A 22,881-nucleotide genomic window follows, 5' to 3' on the forward strand; every position below is an offset into this window, starting at 1 on the left:
AGACACTCACGACGAGAAGAGTAAATTATTTTCTAAAAAAATGTATTTGTAAAAGTATTTGTAAAAGATCGACGGTACCTTACACCTGCACCCCTCGCCCCCTTCACACGGGCGTAACAAGTCATTACATAGTATAAAACAAAGTCGCTTAGTGCTGTCTGTCCCTGTGTATGCTTAGATCTTTAAAATTACACAACAGACTTTGATGCGTTTTTTTTAATAGGTAGATTTATTCAAGGGGAAGGGTTTTATGTATATTACATGCACAATATTGTAGAGAAACACTGTTAATTTTAGGGTGATGTGTAAGACATTCTGTAGCATTCTGCATTACACTCGTGAAGTCGGGGCGGGTCGCTAGTATTAAATATGTGATAGTTCCGAGAAACAGTAATTCGGAGCGACTTTAATTGACGCCGAAAATCCGAGACATGATCAAATTTGCGGAAGCGGCAATACGAGTCGTTCTAATTTGTACAGCAGCTCCTGATTCACGTTCCCGATCGCTACCACGTGTTCACCGTGTTCAGTATTTCACATTACATTATATTCATTAATTGTGTAATAAGTTCGCTGTTTCGATTGCAAACACTCGTCTGCATAAGCTACGAGCTTAGAGTCTTTCAGTTTAAATCATTATGTAATTTTTCTGACATCATTAGGCATACTAAGGAGAAAAATTAATAGCACTCGCGCGCGAGATGTAATTTGGCTATCCAACAGTCCGTGACGTCAAACAGGAATATCACTTCCTTTAAAAATATACTAAGTCGTTGCAGTGCTTTGTAATAGAATTAAGAATTTGATAGAATCTTTCTTTCCTATATATACACCGAACAGGCCTTTACTTGTACGTCTGAACATTCTTCGGACTACATCGGTAATTGAGAGTTCATTTGGCCCCAACACAACTGAAGGTGGACACTGCGCCCAAAGTAGCTTATAAGAACATCTTTATCACCGTAGACCCAATCCTATTACTCTGCTTGACACGTACACAGACACAGCCACTGTATATCGCTATGCAAGTAAGAAAACCACTTCCTACTCGGCCGAAAATATTATCTAAGATGTTTCATCCCTTGTCTCTTCAATTACAATTGGGCATTTGGCTCTTTCACTTCATTAGCTGAAACACAGCAATAGCAAAGTATTGTATCGAAATCGAATCACTAATGAGAATACCCGCCCGCACAAAACCTATGACGGCAGCTATTGAGACCAAAAATATTTGGACATCACTTCATTCGACTTTGTGAAAATAATAATTATTATTACCTGAATTAAATATACACGAAGTAAGTTTGTTTTGATGTTTTACTATTACGCAATCTTTGTAATGTTCTAAACCTCTTATTTTGGTACCGATCGCTATCAAATTTGGCACATTTGTTCTCTGACAATCTGAAGGAAATAAGATATCATCTCCGAGGAAAGCTTTTAACATTTGTTACACATATAAATGTTTTCTATCTCGAACTTGCACTTTCTGTTTGTAACACATTACAAAAAAAACTTTAAAAGCACTATTTTTTTGTGTTATGGATGACAAAGTAAATTACTGCTAGAAGACGTCTTACGCTATCGACTACACCGGTAACCATTTTGTATATACGTACTTGCAATGTTTTATAAATAGATTTATTTACATCATCCGAGATATGTCACCTATGTGGTCACTTTACCGTCTATATCCTTTGCACGGTAAGAAGTATACACATCTTACACAGCCAAAGGGATTTCAACCACGGTATCTAAGTGGTGGTATTTCATCTGTTGTGCCTGTAGAGATATGCGAATTTTCACAGATCTAATGTATAATAACTCAATCTATATCAAAACTTTGACAGAGTAAATTACGAAAAGCGGAAGGATGTTTATAGATCCCTCCACTCAAAGGGGTAGGCACAAAGCCCTCCCACCGAGTAAATCATTTAAATACTCAAGAATTATAACAAATAAATACAAAGAGTGTATGTATAATTACACTTGCTCGCATCCTTAAATCGTCGTAATTCCAAAAGATGGTTGTCTAACCAGAGCTCCATAACAAGAACCTAATGAAATTACACCGAAAGCGTTCATACGGGAACTAGCGTCGAATTAGATTAAAACGTTAATTGAATGTACTTAACAGGTATATTGTATCGACTTGTCTATCGACAAAATAGATTTACACTTGGATTTGATGATACACGTTTATTTATTTAACGATTATTCACCCTAATAGTTTGTTTACTTGAACGTACCGATCTCGGTAACAATCAGCCCGATTTGAATATTTATTTATTTTTGCGATAGATAGCACGTTTTTTTGGGAAAACTTATAAGGTACTATTGATTTAAGCTGAGACACTGAGGAGCAAAACATCAGTTTATAACAGGCATGTTTAATACAAATGAAACCGCGGGACCCAGATCGTTACGTTGTGTGTGTGTGTGTGTGTGTGTGTGTGTACTGTGTACTCGTCTGTTTGCTTAGATAACAGTAATCGACTGATTATATCTATTTTAGACAATCTATATCAAACCATTTCAATTTGTCATTCCGTTGTTTCACCCGCTGTGACCCTAATTTGATATCCTACTGCTCCAACGGTTGGAAACAAAAAATAATTTCCTTATAAAAAAAATATACTATCAAAGCATAAACTAAATTATATTTTAAAAAAAAGTTTCGTTCAGTAGCGTACACACAATATCGCTCCTTAATGTAATGTAAATAGGTTATAAATTACGACGTTGAATGTTCACATAAACACCGTCGGATCTAAGAGATTCAGGTGGCCCCAATAAAATTATACAAGATAAATAAATATACTGTATAGATCGATTATAGCAAATATTGGTATAAAACGAACGCGTGTCGACGATCGAGGCCATTATGTCATGCGTGCAAATACGCGAAAAAATGCGTGTTAATATTTACTCTTGTATCATTATGTATACATGCATATATTATATCGACTTAATATTATATAATCATTATACATATCTTATTTCATTGTTTAAATTATCGACTAATAAAAATAAATTAGTATCATAAACAATAAAAATATCTCGGTCGTTGCTATCCAAAGAGAAAAAGAATATCTTCTTTAACGAACTGTTTACGGCAAAAATGTCTGCGGTCAAAATGATCTAAATTGATTTCTTGGGTTCCTAAAAGAGCATTAAAAATGTTTAAACGTAAAACTTATTTGATGTTTGTTCTTATTGAAAGCGACTTAATCTTTAATGTTGTTAGTTTAAACAAGTTAAACTATTATCGATAACACTCGCGGTAATTGCAACGTATCGAAGCGATTGATTACATCTTCAACATAAACTGTTGGAATCGACGAGTAATAAAACGTATTTTGATAATAATTTAAACGAGTCTTTAAACAAGCTTCTTGTGAAAAAAAAACTATTTGAAAATTATAGCTCTGTGTAATAAAGGCAAATCAAACGGAGCGACAGGATTGAGAGAGTGCAGCGTCCCGCTCGATGCAAGTAAAAAGTGCTTCGTTTATATCATACGCGTGTGGTATTGCAATTAGGAACGTAAACCTTCGGAATTGAAATTTTGTACAGTTGTTATTGACACTCACGTGCAGCACAGGCATGTTGGTACTACCAACGTACCACAATGTACTATAAACTAGCTGCTACACGCGACATCACCCGAGAAAGATCGACATGAAAAATAAAACTTTATTCAAAAAGGCTCTTGCAAGCAGTTTTGAACAGTCTTTTTACATTATTAAAAAAAATTAAAGTCTCTGCGCCCTGCGGGTCGTAGCGTCATGTCATGCATCTTTCACCAGCAAAGGCTCTATAGAGGTCTATCTAGAGCAAAAACAGAGCGCATTTAAACAAACGAACAGACTCTTCGCTTTATCATATTACTATAGTTATAAATTATCCATCGCGCAAGTTTGAAGTGTATGCGTGCACATAAGTATCATCGTACCTGTTGCGCCCACCTCTCACAGACCACGGGGAAGTTTCGCATTAGAATATTACGTTTCAAACCAGATTATATGTATTATCCAACAGTGTAAGTTAATGTAGCGAGTGTATAAGTGGAGCAAGCGGTCTGCGCTGTATATTCGCTTCTAAGGTCTTTGCCTGTTCGCCCCTGAGTACAAACCTAACCTAGTTTTAATATATTATGCACTAGATGTCCCTCGCGGCTTCGCTCGCGTTATATGGGTTTCATCATTTTCGATTGAGTGCTTTGACTGCGAAAGGGTAATAAATATATAATATCAGCATAAATTTAATTAAAACACGAGTGATTAAATACAAATAACTTTAAGCGTTATACTACGAGTACGAGCGTCAAACATACGACATTTTATGTATAGATATCGTCATATTAAAAAATCTATTCAAAATCAAATCAAAATATACTTCATTAAAGTAGGCTTTAACAAGCATTTTTGAATCGTCATTTAACAAACTATATTAAGTGAAGCTACCACCGGTTCGGAATGTAGATTCTACCGAGAAGAACCGGCAAGTTAGTAGTAGTTACTCTTTTTAAAAATACAGTCATGTAAATAAATACAGTTATTTATGTATGTAATATATATTCGATACAAGATTATATTATCATCTATATAATCTTGTATCGAATAATATGCCTTCTTTACCAAAGTATTTTTTACAAATGATTTGAATTTATGAAGCGGCTAAGTTAAGTTGCGGAGTTTTATAATAGTTATAATTTTTATATATTTTATTATAGTATTCAAAACAATACCAAACATATGAAGAATGTATATATGGTTTTATATGGAGATTTTTAATTATGAATGGCCTACTTGTGGCACGCGGTTGCTCTCACTTTATTTAATTTTTTGATACGCGCATGTTTGGCCATCTCATTAAATACATTCGTAAGTTGTGTAGAAAAATAAAAGCACAATATCTTGTTCAGTTTGATGATTAAATTACTAAAACATAAGAAAGAGCCCTCGACCCACTGCGCCTTGCTCGCATAACGCACTTGCCTCCACTTTGCCAGATTAGTCGACGTTTATGGTTACTGCTCCACCCCTTAAGGTCGTAGCGTGAAGTTATATGGCCCGTAACCTGTCTCAATAAACAGGCCATCCTACGCAAAAACATTTTTATATCGGACTGCTAGTAACTGAAATTGGTGCGAATAATCATAACTCTTTCTTTTCACTTAAGAGTTCGAGTGTATAATATAAAAAAGTAAAATATTTGTTTCCAAACTCTGAACTGTTTAGTATAATATGTATAGTTTACAGAATGTAAAATTTTTTTTTACCATAAATAAAATATAACATTCATATCAATGTACGATGAGAGAATGTACAGGATATTCGAGGCGGGCAACGAGGGTGTCTCAACCACTATAGATACAGAAAAGCGGCCTTACGAGACTATCTATAATTTGAAGATTTTAGATTTGTATCTATAGATAATAAAAAAAATAGCCAAGCCATGGCCCAGTGGTAAGTTCCCGTGCATCTTAAGCGATGGTTGCGAGTTAAAACCCAGGTGCTTACCGATGAACTTTCATGTGCTTAATTTTTGTTTATAATTCATCTCATATTCGGTAGTAAAGGAAAACATCGTGAGGAAACCTCCATGTATCTAATTTCAATGAAATAAGACCAGCCGTGTGACATTTAAAATCTGGTACTAAGAAAAACAAATTTTGCAATTTTTCTTTTTAAGACCCAAGTCTATGTAGATCAACTGAAGTTATGTTACTAGAAAATTTAATAACCACTCATTCAACTACAAAATGTAAGATATGTTTATTATTTAAAGTCGTTTATTTTGTCGTGTGGTAAAAACTCAAAGAGTCAATTTATCAACCGTCAGTTAAAATCTGTCTGTAGAACTATTAACATTTCCACAGTTATTTTTTATTAGGGAACATCCGTCTCATTATATGTTAACTGGCGGACAAAACCCTATTACAGGTACTTTATAACATTCATATTGAATGTGATTGTCTAGAAATCACTATGATGAAAACCAAATTCGAAACATGATACCCGCCCGCGGGTGCGATCTTATACGCTCAAACTTTGTTTAAGGATTTAAAACTTTTGGCTATTCACTTGGGACGCTTTCATAGTGTGGTACAAGGCTTACAAAATAACTTTAAAAAGATACGAAAAATAGAATCTATACATATCGATATTTGTGGCGGAACCTTTTTGGCGCGATAAAGATAAATTCCTTGTACCACTTTCAGTACGTTTCTGTGTATCGTTTGTGGGAACAGTTGTCGCAATTATCGCGAAGAATTATTTTAAACAAACATTAAGCGCGAGGTTTTTTTTTTTTTTTTAATTCTAAACATATTTATTGAGGGTTTGTTCACATTTTGAATATGTCACCCTCATCATTACAAAACTAAAAAATTACAAGCGACGTTTAATACCAATTTGAACAATTTTATAAAGCCGTTTTAAAAAAGCGCGAGGTGTGGGCAAATACGTAGCACAATTTGACGTACAACACTATCTATAATAAACTACTGAAAACGACGATTAGTAGATGGTTGTAGGCTTTTCATTTTTTTAATCTTACTCCTTTTTTGTCTATTTCTAGTTTTATGTTTATATATAATTTTTATTTCTATATAAATATATATCTAATATTAACTTAATACAAATAATGCTAATACTCACTTCTTCACTAGTATTTTCCCTGATTTGTCTGCTTTCAGGACGATCTTCGTGTGCAGCTTTTCTAGAAACTTTATCGTAGGATTGTTGAACTGATTCAGATTGTACGCCAAAGTGAAAAGCTCCTCCGTCCACATCTACGGAAAAACGACATTGTGTGTTAGTTTATTCTTCTGTTTAAGTAAGGACTCTATCGGACCACCCCGCCTAACAACCACCACGTCGTTCTATTTTAGCTCGTTCTTGGATGGACCGACGTGGCCTTTGGCTTGACTTATTTATCCCTCTTGGGTGGAAAATATTTCTTTTTTTAAATTATTATACATTAAAAAAAAACTTTAAAGTATTAAACTAAGTCGATGGTCGCGTCTGTCCGTTAGCAAAATTCGTCTAAGCGGTTTACATAATAATTTAAGTGTTTATACAAGTAATGTATTTATAATAGTAGAGTAGTTTAATCGAATTTGAATAATTGATTACAATTTATTCGGAACAACAATTGATTATTATGGATTTAATATTATCTTTATATAAAAAAAATTAAGCATTCTTTTTTAAATATAGATCTCTGATCAAACTTTAACTTTATATTAAATTGTGATGACTGGGTGGCCGAGATGGCCCAGTGGTTAGAACGCGTGCATCTTGACCGATGATTTCGGGTTCAAACCCAGGCAGGCACCACTGAAATTTCATGTGCTTAATTTGTGTTTATAATTCATCTCGTGCTCGGCGATGAAGGAAAACATCGTGAGGAAACCTGCATGTGTCTAATTTCAACGAAATTCTGCCACATGTGTATTCCGCCAACCCGCATTGGAGCAGCGTGGTGGAATATGCTCCAAACCTTCTCCTCAAAGGGAGAGGAGGCCTTTATCCCAGCAGTGGGACATTTACGGGCTGCTAATGACTGGGTGGCAGGCGAACCTACTCAGACGAGCTTGTTCTATGAACTATAAATAAATATATATATATATATATATATATATTGGTTCTATTCGGAAAAAGGCCATCCGACGGGACGGTTCCGTTTGACAATCCAAACGTGGACACTGAATAGGAGATCCAATTACTAGATTTAACTCCATAAAACACATCGTAATATTCGGATGTTATCGAAGAACATGTGTGCAGCTATTAATTGTACATTAAACTGATCATTAAAATTTTACATAAAACTGTAAAATTTCCGTTCATTAAAATACTATTGATAAACAAAATGAGTGAATAAACAAAAGCATAAGATGTAACATTTCAATAATATCAATTTAAATTTGAGTGACTTCACTGTTCTTGTCTTTAGAAAAAGGAATCCTTCCAAACGAAGGCAAGGATTGTTTTATGACAATCTCAGTGAGTACGCTTCATATCCAAATGTACCTTTTTCCATAAATAAATCTCATTTTATTATATTTCATTTCAAAAAAAAATCTTGTCTATATTTAAGAATATATTCTGAAAAATAATTCTAACGACGACCTCTGTGGTCGAGTAGTGTACACCGATTTTCATGGGTACGCTACTCTGAGGTCCCGGATTCGATTCCCGGCCGAGTCGATGTAGAAAAAGTTCTTTTTTTTTTTTTTTTTATTGCCCGGGAGGGCAAATGACTCTGCTCCACCTGATGGTAAGTGGTAGCAGAGTCCAAACGCGACGACGGCTAGTGCAGTTGGGAAAGGTGATCTGCTCTAGCCGCCCCCGCCTTGCCGGCCCGCAAGATGCCTCTTCACGCCTCGCTTGAAGGAACCCAGGTCATAAGAGGAGGGGAATACGTGCGCTGGTAAAGAATTCCATGTTTTGGAAGTGCGACAAAGAAAAGAGTTGCCAAATTTCTTTGTACGCGATGGAATTGATGTCACAGTTAGGCGGTGACATCGAGAACCAGCACGCGTGGACTTGTGAAGGAAAGGGGAAGCAGGAATAAGGGAGAATAGTTCCTCTGAGCACTCGCCGTGACACATTCGATAGAAAGCGCTGAGTGCCGCTATCTCTCGACGCAATTGTAAAGGCTCGAGGGTGTTGGTGACCTTTACATCGCCAATAATGCGAACCGCACGTCGCTGCAACCGATCCAAGGCCTCCAGTAGGTACTTAGCGGAGCCATCCCAGAGGTGCGAGCAATATTCAACGCAGGACCGTACCTGTGTTTTATACAGCAGGAGCAGTTGAGCAGGCGTGAAAAAACGCCGCACCTTGTTCAGGACTCCGAGTTTACGTGAGGCTGTTTTTATAACAGCCTCGATGTGATCCCTTGGATTGAGGTCGCACCGAACGTCGATTCCCAGTATGGCGACTTTGCTATGTATCTCCAGCGTGGTGCCACAGAGGGAAGGAGGAGGGGAAAATGGTGACTTTTTCGCTGTGAGAGCGCACACCTGTGTTTTCTTGGCGTTAAACTCAACAAGATTGTCAGAGCCCCATTTAGCGATGAGTCCTAACGTCCTATCGAGCTCAACAACAAGATCCCTCCGTCTCTCCTCAGTTTCCGCCCGTCCAGCCGCTGCGCGTCCGTGGTATCCCCCGTGCACTGTACTGTCATCTGCATAGCAATGTATGTTCCCGAGAGAGAGCATATCATTGATATGCAGAAGAAAGAGCGTGGGGGATATCACAGACCCCTGGGGGACTCCAGCATTCACTACATGGGATTTTGAAGCGCAACCATCAACTAGAACGCGAAGGCTGCGCTTGTGTAGGAAGCTAGCAATCCAGGTGCAGAGCTGAACCGGCAGACCGTATGCCGGCAGCTTGGAGAGAAGACTTCTGTGCCAGACTCTGTCGAAAGCCTTGGAGATATCGAGGCTGACGGCCAACGACTCTCCACGCTTATCGATAGCTTCACCCCAGAGGTGTGTTACGTACGCTAGAAGATCACCTGTGGACCGTTTTGGTCGAAACCCGTACTGACGATCATTAATTAGACAGTGATCTTCTAGGTAATGGATCAGTTGGTTGTTTAAGATCCGTTCCATCACCTTACAAAGAACTGAGGTGATAGCTATTGGCCGATAATTTGCCGGGTCAGATCGATCCCCTTTTTTGGGAACCGCTTGCACATTAGCTTCTCTCCAAGAATCCGGCACACATCCTGTAGAAAGAGACAGCTGGAACAGGCGCGTTAACACAGGAGACAGCTCCGCTGCACACTTCATCAGCACTATGGCTGGTATTCCATCGGGACCGCTAGCTTTCCGCACATCAAGTGATTGTAGCTCTGCACGTACATCACGTTGCCTGATTTTGATGTCAGGCATCGTGTAGCCACATGAAGGAATTGTTGGTGGCAGCGCACTACAATCATTGATTACGGAATTATCCGCAAAGAGTTTTGCCAGAAGATCAGCTTTCTCCTGCGGACTGTGAGCTAGCGATCCGTCCGGATACCTGAGCGGTGGCAGCGAAGGTTGACAGAAATTGCTTTGCACAGATTTGGTCAGACGCCAGAAGCTACGGGAGCCTCTAGGTTGTGAAATAAGGTCATGGCCAAACCGCGCAATGCGCTGTGCATCCGCTCTTGTGTATGCCTTCCTACAAGACTTGGAAGTTTTATTGTAGGTTGCTTTCAGTGAGTCAATGTTAGATGCCCCACTAACGCAGCCATTGATCCACGCGCGATAAGCCGCCTGCTTAGAAGACACAGCATCGGCACATTCGCGAGTGAACCAACGGTTACGCGTACCCTTACTGGCGAGGTCTGAGTTAGGAATGTAGTATTCCATCCCCAACAGGATCTCACCAGCAATAGCAGCGGCGCTAGCTGTCGGGTCATTCTCACTGAAGCAACGCTCCTTCCAAGGGACTGACGCATAGTAATCGCGCAAACCGTCCCAATCTGCCGACTTATAGTGCCAAATGCGACGTTTGCTTACCGTTGGTGGCGGCAGCTTGGCCTGTGGCACTTTGGTAGATATCAGGCAGTGATCCGAAGAACCAAGTGGAGCCCGAACCTCAACCTGATATTCCACCGGGTGGCTAGTCAGCAGAAGGTCCAGTAGGGAAGGCGCTTGCCCGTCAATGTCTGGGATCCTGGTGGGCTGATCAACCAACTGGGTCAAGTCATGCGTGAGAGCGAAAGCATGGGCAGTCCTTCCTGCATGGTCAGTTTTGGAGGACTTCAACCATGATTCATGGTGAGCGTTAAAGTCCCCCAAAAACACCAGTTCCGCGTTAGGAAACTGCTCTTGCGCAGCATCTGCCACCCGACTAAGATGGTCAAATAGTCGGCTTGTCTCCAAGTCACCATTGTGGGATCTGTAGAGGCACACGTAGACCCGACTCTGACGAACCAAGTCCACACGTACCACTAACAGGGAGAAGGAAGGGTCCTCCAAGCAGCGCAGACGGTGACAACAAACATCCGTCCTGACGAACAAGCATACTCCGGCTTTCGCTTTGAAGGATTCTTCAAGCATGTAGCCGGGATAATTAAGGTAGCTGGTATCGACAGGACGGAGTATTTGAGTCTCCGTCAGAAACAACATTGCTGGCCGTGCTGTCTCGAGATGGTGGTGGACAGCATTGAGGTTAGCGTGGAGTCCACGGATGTTAACGAACTCAACCTCAAACAGCGTGGGAATGGTGGGGGTGTGCACCGCTGTACGACCGTCATTTCTTTTATGCACTGTCATGGATAGGGGGAAAAAAGAGGAAGAGACGTGAAGCGAGCGATGCGTTGCCACGATAAGGACGGTCAAAGTGTGGAGCTGTGTTTCCCCAATAAGTTGCCAGAAGAGAAAATAAACCGACCCGCCGGGCGGAAGGGCCCCCGAACCCTCCCGGTAGTGGCCGCCGGGACCCCACCGTCCGGTCACCAACCGGCACGACGGTCCACACCGGGATTATGCGTGGCCTGGTGGGGCAGCCTCGCGAGCTGGTTAGGAACGCTTGGGCCCCTGTACTCTGCCACGGGCGGCCAGCGGAACAACCGTTTCTACGGGTCTCCCTGACCGGCGGGTCAATATACTTTCCTCCAGCATTGGTTCAACAGCAACATCCACCGGACCAACACTTATCGCGACAATGCGCGCTCGGGCACTGGCTGTACGCCGGCTGATCTCGAAACGCGGCTGCAAGCAGCCACTTCACGAGTGTTTCACCATGCGTACGGTGGTAACAAGCCAGGCGGATGATTGACATCCTACCACCAGATGAGCAGATGGTCGCTCAGATGTCCCTTAGTCGCCTCTTACGACACCCATGGGAGAGAGAGGGGCAGTGAATTGTATTCTTACTCCGTCACTGCACGGAAAATATATAAAAATACTTAATATCATAAGAGAACTATCACTTTGTACAATAAACTACACCTAGGACCGTCGCGCGGAAGATCTAGACTGAGACATAGGCAAGATTAAACTTCCTATTTCTCCGCATAAATGCATAGTGAAAAATACTGTAAAAAAATACTGGCCTTAAATATCTGTCACTGTTATAATAAGAAATATATTATGCAATTCTATAAGTTTAAGTTCCTTAATTTCCTATGTTGTCTTGGGTCTGGGTGTTTTTGGTACCGTCGTTACTTCTGATTTTCCATAACACAAGTGTTGTCCAATATTTATATATTTATATATAAATGTAATAACTAAATATGTTTTGACCGATAAATGATTATGATACGATCTGATCTTAAACAATAAAAGATACAAACAAATTGGCTTTAATAATGTTTATTAAATAAAATATAAATGACACTTTGCATTAAAATAGATTAAATTGAACTATTTATTATTTATAACATAACCGAAAATGCTTTACAAAAAAATCGTAAATTTCAGCCCTAGATTATGTATAAATATAATTATCCAGTCTGTATCTCAATAACCATATTAAAAATAATATTTCTGGTAAAAACATAAAACAAATTAGCTTCGTGATTTTTTATCGATAAAATTGTATTCTTATCAAATTGCATGGCCGTTAATCTGGCAGACACAATGGCAAACAGGGGTCACGTGTCACGTGAATTTCATCTAATCCAGTATGGATTGTATCGCTCGTGGAGCGAAACATTGAAACCAATTTACGAATATTGAAATCAAATATTATAATAAGTTGGAACGATGCCAACTTAAGGCGCCTAAAAAGTCGCCTAACAATGTGAAGGTCGCAGGTTCGACCTTATGGACTATTGCCGACTTGGAAACAAGTACGGCGAGTGGTCTTAACGCGAGCTTTGTGCGTAATTGTAGTGAAAATGAAAATATTAGAAATTTATTAGAAATAGCCATTGCTGGTATTTGTAAAAGAAAAACTTAGCATATAATTAATCCAAATTAATTGCCATTACAACCTTTAAGCCAATGCCCTACGGGGCGAATATAAATGGAAGGAACTACGAATCTTGACAAGAGAGTCGTCGCTGAACATCATTTCACATTAGATACCCCGAGATACTGTATTTCTTATACATCGAGTATGAGTGCAAACGAAGCAATAACGACGAAATTAAATTAAAAGCAGTAGAAACAAAACTTGCTTCACTTTATCTGGAAAGTCAACGCAAGTCGAGTTACCTTTAGTGATGGTGGTGCCGTAAATCATTATACGCCTGTCGAATACGAAGACAATTATGAAACCTTTTCTTGTTCGTCTGATTTACTAAAGATAATATGGATTAAATGAGCTTGTATGAATAAACTTCTCGTTTTATTATTTTAATAATACAGAATAATGTGTATATTCATTTTGTACTGAACTAAGTTTAAAGAACATTTTTTTTAATTTCTCCAATTAAAGAACATTTTTTTTCTGTCTCCTGTGCAGATGGCTTGTCTTAGTAATTAGCGTATTCTCGGACAATCGCCTTGCCCGACTTTGATTGATTTGACTAAAAAACTCAGCATGTTTTATGACTCGTGATCTGTGCACTTGACCAAAAAAGCAATTATTTTATATATACATATTGGCATCGTGGCTATTGTTGAAAATAATCCCAATACAATTTTTGGTACTAATTAAGAGTGTTTCGTAGATCAACGATCACAACGCATGCCGTACAATATTTTCTTTCCAACTTAAGTTAATAAAGTAGTCGCTGATAAAGATGACAATCAATTCGAGAGATTAAATAAAAAGCAGTGCACCCCAATCCGAATTCCACAATCGAGCTAACAATACAAAGGATTTTCCTTAAATTGATATAAAATATACTTAACAGAGCACTCTGCGACAATAGAACAGCCGCAGGGAAAGTTTGATGGCAAACTTTTCAATATCCATCGACCGAATTCGAGAAATACTTATAATGACTTTAACACCGAGTCGTTATATCGAGTGGCTTTCCGTCTGCAGATACATTTCTCTATTGACTGATCAAGACAATAGGAGTAACAAAACATGCCTCCCAATTAATCTTTACATTCGATCTTAGTTTTGAGGACGGGTAAAACGTAAAGATCGGTCCACCAGCGGCCGTTATAATTTAGATATGACGGTAAAAACATTAGCGTTTTACCGAGCAAACAAACTTATACCAAGTTTGTATCGTACCTACTCATGTATGTACAATGTACATCGATCAATTTAGTTTGTATACGATATGGCCCGATTACAAGCTAATTCATTAAAAATATTTTTCCTTTCAGTACCAATATTAAAATTAATGCATCACCTGTCCCTACAATTAATAAATTAAAACTAAAAAAAAGCATTTATATAAATGCGCTAAATAGAAAATATAAAATTTAACACGAAAACTTTTACTGTCAGTAAAAACTTATAACGTCATTTCACATTTGACACAATTCATATGATATGTTGTTGTTTATCTTTTTAGATTTTCCTGTAAAACTCTGTATTTTATTACTTGAAGCTTAGTTTCAGAGAATTATGATTATATCCCTAGCTTTCTAAGTATCTATATGTTGAGTATTTTCTATCTTTATTTATAGCCTTTGGGTTGAATATTTTTAAATGGGACCATTCAAAGTCATACATACATAAGTTAAATGAATTAAAATCGGTTCGGATAAAGTAACACAAGAACAAACCTAGATGACTGCTTTGTTTGAAGTAGGTTCAAAAGGGGCTGTTTTAGTTAACATTGTCGTAATAATTAATTATCGACAACAGTCAGATCGAGCGAGGCACAATCATTATTTCTAATATAATATTATGAGAAGTAATATATTAATTAATATTAATACAGTCAATTTTACAAGTAAAATCTAACTGATGCTATTGGACTTTAAGTTAGAATCGACTTGAGAGTAATGGTCGACTTATAAAACTACTCTGTGAAAGTCCATATCGGAAAACCCAAAGGATTTGATCGATTCGAACTGTTAAACGTTTCAAAGCCGTTCAAACTTACTCGTGAATGAATCGTTAAGTTATATTATAAGGAGTTCATATTTATTATATTTAAACGCCAATATCGACTGACTTCGCAATCACGAGATAGAAATATAAAATACACACATATTTCTAGTTGGAACAGAGCGACTTATCAAATATAAGTATTAATAATGGTAACTTTTATTATAATCTGTCTAAATCCGTCTAGAAGTCACCACATTATCCACGCTGAGCAACATAATAATACGCTTTTAGAATTACCTTTCATTTTGCTTGCTGTTTTTTAATTTTCTTTTATTGATGTACTGAAAATTACAGTTCATAAATACAAGTTATATATGACATAGGATCTTGAAACTTTATTTCGCCTCGGAACTTCGGGGTACTTCTTATTTTTAATTATCTAATGGCTACAACAGCAAGCAATGAATTATTGAAGTAGTCGAGTTCGCCTCCTCCTCCCCATGACGTGGCGAGCAAATTCAGATTACCAGTTTCCATAACATTTCCCCATCGACTGATATATTAAAAATACATTAAACGACCCACGCGACCTTTGTTACAATGTTATGTATAGATAACAAGGCGAGACGTAGCACACGTTTCGAAGGGATTATCCTGCGATGGAAAGGCGGACGGTATTCTAAGCCGTTCATTAAACTTCCATCTCCGTTCGTTAAATTATGTATAGAGCCGAACCTTTAGAAGCTACGGAAACTTTAAGTTTATAAAAGCTAAAAAATTACTTTTGTAGCGATACACGGTTCTACGTTCTATATTCGTTCTTCCAACGAGGCGGCATATAGCGTTTAAAATGTCACTTTAGATTGCGGTAAGGTGTGCACCGTTTAGTGCCTCTACCCTCAACCAAAACGTAACATTTGACACCAAAATTAATTAATGTGACACACGCGGTGAAATATAACGTAGTCTGTAACGAATATGAGATAAATGTAATAAATTAGGGTAAGCCACGCTCTCTTCTCAAAACGACCGCGCTTTGCAAATCCAGTCTCGACATGTGATAATTACGAAAAATATGCTTCGGGACGTTTTTAAATCAGCTTGGATTATTTTTTAAGCTCAATGCACCGTCTATAAAAATTATAAAATTTTATATTCTGCAGTGTTTTCGTTTATAAGTCTTTTAAAATGACTACGTCATAGGTCTGGTTAAAACGAGCAAATATAAGTGATACTTTCGCACGCTCACAAAACAAGTTTAATATACAGCTATATGCATATAATATAGTTAGACATTACAAATGAAACTGCGACCCCGGGACTAGGCAATATATATATATCAACGAAAAAGATTTCATATCAGCTCGAAGTTATGGTAGTTGAAACTGTTACTGTCATAAACACGAAAAGCTGGGCCTGGGCTTTAATCGTTCTACACATTAGAGTGAGTGAGCCAGTGTAATCACAGGCACAAGGGACATAACATCTTAGTTCCAAAGGTTGGTAGCGCATAGGTGATGTAAGGAATGGTTAATACTTCTTACAGCGCCTTTGTCTATGGGCGATGATGACCACTTACCATCAGGTGGCCCATATGCTCGTCCGCCAAAAAATGCCATAAAAAAAAACAATAATTATACAAGTCAAAAGTCTCGGAGCGGTTTTAGCGTCAAACCAGGTTTTTAAATTTAGAAAAACACATAATAATCCAATATAAATAAAGTCCAGAGATTTCTGTTATATGTATATATATAATATTCTGGTTAAGCAATCCAACGCGCTCATTTATAGTTTGATATATATATAATTATATATATATATATATATATATATCAAATCTCTTGAATTAACAAATAAAATATATGTATCTCTCACAGAATACATTCCATTTAAAACATACAAGTAAACATAAATCGATTTTCTTTCTTTGTACCTAAAAAGTTATCAAATTTAAACTTGTGACAAGTTATAAAACTTATCTGCACAAAAAGATTAAAATTAAATATTATCAAAAGTTTAGTTTGTTTTATTAGAATTTGCGAGTTCATAAGATATCGTGACAGCAATTACCTGACAACTTTTAGTAGCAATTAATTTTATCTAAACTAAAAAATACTCGCCATGGAGACATCGGACGTCGAAAAAAACTTGTACCTACTCTCCGTTGATTACATGAGTTTAAATAATAATTGGTGAATTTTTATATCAAACTTATTTATTAGCATTTTTTAACCTTTAATATATAAATCATTCGCAACAGAACTTTAACATTGGGGTCGTGATACATATAACATACAAATAGTTTTTTTTTAGAATTTTAATACATTTAGACCAATTGATTTATATATTTTATTTAATGTTATATCTCGACGGAGAGACAAATGTGCCACCGAATGGTAAATGGTTACCACCGCCCATTGACATTTATGCCGTACGAAATATTCCCCATTACTTTCATGACCTTCGCGCCACGAACCTCGGGAACAAGACGCTATGTTCCGTGTGCCGGCACCAATGACTTTGGCTCACTCAACGAGTATTGCTGGAGGTATAATAACTGATGAATGGGTGGTACCTACACAGACCGGCTATCACAAAGCCCTGCCACCAAGTCTATAATAATTGCAAAGTTTCAGTTATCTGTATAAATACAAAGTTTCAGTAGTCTACTAAGGCATATTAACGATTTCACGTTGCACGAAACTATTTTTTTATAAATTTAGTATTGCATAACAATCTACCACTGTGTGAAATGGTTGGTACCTTCGCTATCTCCTTCCTCGTGCAGCAGAAATTCACGAAGGTGATGTTAACAAAGTCAGCGCCGTAGCACACGGTGACCGTTTTCTCCTCCAGCGACCCCTGGGATCCAATAAGGACCACATTCCGCGTCTTCTGATCCTGTGGACAACGAGATAATGTTACTTTTGTGTTTTTACTCTAATAATTCCTTTCAATAGATGTATTAACTATTTTCACGTCCATTTCACCTCATAGACATCTCGTTTGTTCGTCTACTTAACGTGTGCGAGTATATACGTGGTATCAGACTTGTCTGATATAAACGCCCCGCGGACCGTAGGGCTTAAATTGTTTTAACCCCTAGGGCTTACGTTGGGTAAAATAATCCTCTGAATGTATTATTTGAATATTTACTAGAATAGGTTTTTAAATAACTTCTCTTATGTTGACGATCACGTAAATCTGACGAAAACACACAAAAACAAATCAAGAAAGCCTAATCGATAGTCATTACATTAATATTAAACGATAAATCAGTGATGAGGCAATTTTATGAATATAATAGAGCCTCGATGGCAGTACGTAGGGCTCTGCGCGTGTCTATCTAGGGAGGTACCGCCCACGCATCACATATTCTACCGCAAAACACCTATTCCTAATATTGAAGCATCTTATTTGAAAGGTGAGTGAACTAGTCGATAGCGTTTTGGCGATGTACTTGATGCCTAACAATAAGGTTGCCTTTTTAGTCATTTATATTACGTCTACATAATATATTTATTTTTGGGGATGAAGATAACACATCGTAACTAATTCTGCAGGTGTGTATACTTAGCAGCAGAAGATCGTGAGATTTAGCGCGATAGACTAAGCCTTCATCTTGAAATGAGAGAGCAGTTCGCTGATTTATTTTTATTTTTAATTCGTCTTAGTTTTACTTGCGTTCGATATCAAATCAAAGAGACTAGTAAACTTATTTTATAGAAGGAGTGTCACAAAAGATAACAGTAGAAGCCTTTTGAAACATTCTCGGCTGAAATCAATTCTAAAATCATAAAAAGTTGAATTTCTCATACTAACTTAAAATTAAAACAAGTTTTTTGTTGGTGTATAATTTTGCAAATAAAATAATAAATGTAGTTTATTATTCAAAACTTGAACTTTGAAATGTACCCGAGAGAATGAATGTAGTAAATTTCAGTGAGTTCGTAATTTCGGCAATAGAAAAGTCTTAAACACTTGAATAATTTTATAAAGTAATATTTTAAAATTTGACGGAGACAGATTTATTTTATATTCAAACAGTAATTCTGAGATTTACAAATATCGTATAAAATCCTCAAACACAGTCACAACGGTCGCGATTAAACTCATAATTAAATGTTGACTCCGCTAATTATAAGATATGAAATCAATCCGCGAAGATCTAAGTTCAACTCATGATAAACATCAAATAACACATTCAACTACAAAATTAGTGTTCACAGTTTGTATCATACTCAGTGATGTCGAAAAACCAGTTAATATACGGAGCATCAGCGCGGTGGGAACGAGTGACGGGGAGTGGGTGGTAGTCTCCCCTGAACAAGTTAAGATGTCTGCCAGAAGTGGGACATTACCAGACTATCACTTAAGTAAAATTAGAACAATATAACCATCTACTTGGTATTCCCTGTGTTTCTTGACTACGTTGATGCAATTACTTTGTTTCAAATGAAACGATTAGTCCCTTTCATAATAATTACACTAACCCTTGTCTTTGTTATTAAATTCTTCTATCATTTACCAAAGATCATAGACAAAGCATATTATCGATGCCAATTAAATATTCAAATGTAAAAAGCGGACGGTATTCATAGCGGTTATATATATGTAGCTGTAAGTATTGTTCATAGCTTTACAATTAATTTCCATTACATATGACATTGTAAATATATTTACCTAAATTCCAAGCTCGTAAAAGCTTGTATATTTCGAATCATTATGATTATTTGCTACAAGCGCAGATTTCATAATATCAAAGCGATGTTCATTACGTATTATTTCCTGCTTGAGTCTGTCACATTAACAAAAAGTCCAATCCGATTCTAACAGAACCCTATTGAAAATGACATGCCCATCCCTTGACATATGAAATCATTTGAAAAGAGGAACCTTTGCTAATGAATGATTGCACAGGAAAACTGGCGAAATAAAACTAAAAAGGTGTATTCGACCCCAGTCCTATTTTGGGTCTGTCTTTCGGACGACAAATGGGCAACTTTGTGTACGGACAGAAAGTTTTGTTAATAATAAATTGAAAATTAAAAAAAAAAAACGCCTTCAAACAAACATTCGGAAACTATAACGCACAAAATAATTGGTAACATTTACATATGATTTCCTATCCGAACCTATAACAAACAGTGATTCTATGTAATGTACGATAAACTATTTTAACACCAACCTGATTATAATAATAATTAATCTTTAATTACCATTTGAAGTCAGTGCCTTAGATAAAACAAATACAAAATTTTACTACTCAAATACAATAATAAATGGTGATTAAAAATAAAAAAAGCGTCTTTGATAATTATTTGATAATCGGGGAAAATATATAAAAAATATTCCGAATAATCGAGAACCTCCATTTTTTAAGTCGGTTAAAAATATATTATGTAAAGATTTACAGAGTTTATATCTTATGGGAGGAGTTGATGTAAACTATAGATTTTAATGCAAATCACTATGAATATTGTTGACAATGTTTTATTACCATGGCTAGTTATATTCCATATACTAAACCTAATGACAGACTAAACGTAATACGACATTTCTATGCGGTATCCTAGTAAGATTATTATATTTCATTGACTAGTCAATTTAATAATCATTATTATTCATCATTCAGTCACCACTTTCTTACATTAAACGATCGACATCTGCGGTAAGTTTTGAGTTTTACATATGTACATATTAGCTCCACTGTTATAGGTTCGCGGTCGCAAGCCGGCTAAAACAAATTACGAAGTAAATTGAAAAAACAAATTGTCAAGTTATTATAGTCGTGTCATCTTAGTCAAAATTAGGTACATATGTATCACCGAATTCGAGATACCCAGCGATAAAACTTGTTCAAACTTAAAAGTTTTAATATACTAAAACTTGTCGCTAAACCTTTATATGGTAGGGTACGTAACTACCCTTGAATAAGGTCAAAATCACAAAAATTGATTTTTTGGATATTTTTTGCAAAATTGTCAATATCGTAGAAGATACAATTATATAAATTGACATTGACATTGATAATCTTCAGCAGGATACTGAAATATCATGTCTCTGTCTCAATTATTTACAATGCGAGATCATCCCGCCAGTTTAAACAATTATTCAAATGTACTTACGCCTTTAAGCGCCTATTGCAAACATTGAAAACAGTGACACCTAGTGTAAACTATCACGAAACTATCCAAACGTAAATGTCATTATTGTGCTTAGAGCTACAAAGAAATCGTAACGTACGAAGACATTTAAGACTTATTTTTAGTGATAAAGCAGCAATAAAACAAAAACATCTGGAACGTTGGAAGTCGTATAGAGTTTCCGGTATTTTCCTTATATTATTTGTCATTTTTTTATTTGATAATGGCAATACTTTATATTGATTTTTTAAAGTGTAATTTTATGTTGACGTTATGTTAGAATGAACATTAAACTCAGGACTTAAAGCCACAATAGAAAGCACGTCGCATCGCATAATCGCCATTTAATACGAAGCATAAGCACTTAGCTAATTAATGGGAAGAGCTCTGCTAATTAATAACAGTAATGACACAATTTCCTGTTAATGACAAAAATGTTTGTAGTGCCATAATAATACAACTTGAATTAAAAAGAAAATAATCTTTTACCGAGATGACAATTTCAGTCAACGTCTTGTATTACGTAGACAGGGCAACGTTAAATTTGGGTACTCATAGATATCAATTATATTTTAATTAATAATTTGAAAATAAATGGAGAACGGACGGCAATTCATCCAACAATGCTAGAGGAGATGTTATCCACAAACAGCTTCCATGTCTAATTCATATTGAAGTAGAGAAAAGCAGTAACAGTATAGAGGCGATATCCATTATCCCGGCCATTTGGGGAAGACGTCTTGTTATTTTCTGAACAATCGGCATTTGCGGCACGCGGAGTAATTGGACAGGAAATGACAGCGACACGGCACACTACCAAAACTATATTTTTGGCAGGTTAATAAATAAGTAGAAATGCTCGTAAATCGAAATGATAATCAGATTAATTCAAAATGAATCTTTGCAAACATTATACATAGTCATTTGATGAAAAACAAAAATTAGCTCACTGACTTAGCGTAATTTTGTTAATATTTATAAAGGTTCTTTGAAGATTCGGTCGCTGTAAGCAGAATCGCTCGTAGCTACGTGCGATGGTAATTAATAACTGCGGCTCATTTTTGTAAAGTAGCGATATCCTAAGGACATTTGTTAATTCTGTCTGTACTCAGAGACGGTAAACTTGTGACCATGTGTGTGTGTAAACTTGTGCATTAAATTGTTTCATACTTTACATTATTATCAAGTTTAATAATTTTAACACGTAAGCGGACAAAATATTATCTGTAAGCAAATTAATTCTTATAATCTCCTGCCTATTGAGGTTTTTTGTTTACTGAGTAAGACGAAGATTTCGACCTCGTATTCCTCTTTGCCAAACGATATACATTTGTTCTAAATGTTCGACATATAGAACAGTAACATAACATCCATTTAATTGCAAATGTATGATAAATCGAGTTTTGTAATCGGTTCGTGTCTGGAGGGTATTCTCGGTTATAAGATTTATAAACGTGACAACGGCAGATGTTGCTATTATTGCAATTTCATCTATTTATATGAATCGAGTCACATAGATCGGATGTGTTTTATACATGCGTCATTCGCATCGAAATGTACTCAGTAATGATATGAATAAAATACAGCATTCGTCGAGTTGATACGAAAAGCAAATGAATTATAAATAAAGAGCGAGCAGAAATTAATTCGAGAGCATAGAACAAAAGATGCGGTGAGGCGCGGTCGACGCTCGAGCGTCTTGTCTTCTGGAATCGCTTCCAGCCAGCGAGTAAACAGTACAGTGCAGTACCGGCGTAATTGTTCGCCACATATTGCCAACCGGTAATCGAGCATTGTCTAAAAAGCATTCT

At 36.8% G+C, this 22,881-nt stretch overlaps 1 protein-coding gene across 1 annotated transcript in view; it reads right to left on the reverse strand.

Moving 5' to 3' along the window:
• Positions 1 to 22,881, reverse strand: part of LOC125066301 (1-phosphatidylinositol 4,5-bisphosphate phosphodiesterase classes I and II) — a 72,143-nt gene that overhangs the window by 37,083 nt on the left and 12,179 nt on the right. The window contains exons 3-4 of the mRNA XM_047674335.1: positions 17,688 to 17,825; positions 6,666 to 6,799 (exon numbers count right to left, since the gene is read on the reverse strand). Coding sequence (XP_047530291.1) covers positions 6,666 to 6,799; positions 17,688 to 17,825 — 272 coding nt within the window. The remainder of the gene's footprint in view (positions 1 to 6,665; positions 6,800 to 17,687; positions 17,826 to 22,881) is intronic.

The sequence above is a fragment of the Vanessa atalanta genome, chromosome 9, assembly GCF_905147765.1.
Source record: "Vanessa atalanta chromosome 9, ilVanAtal1.2, whole genome shotgun sequence".
NCBI lineage: Eukaryota > Metazoa > Arthropoda > Insecta > Lepidoptera > Nymphalidae > Vanessa > Vanessa atalanta.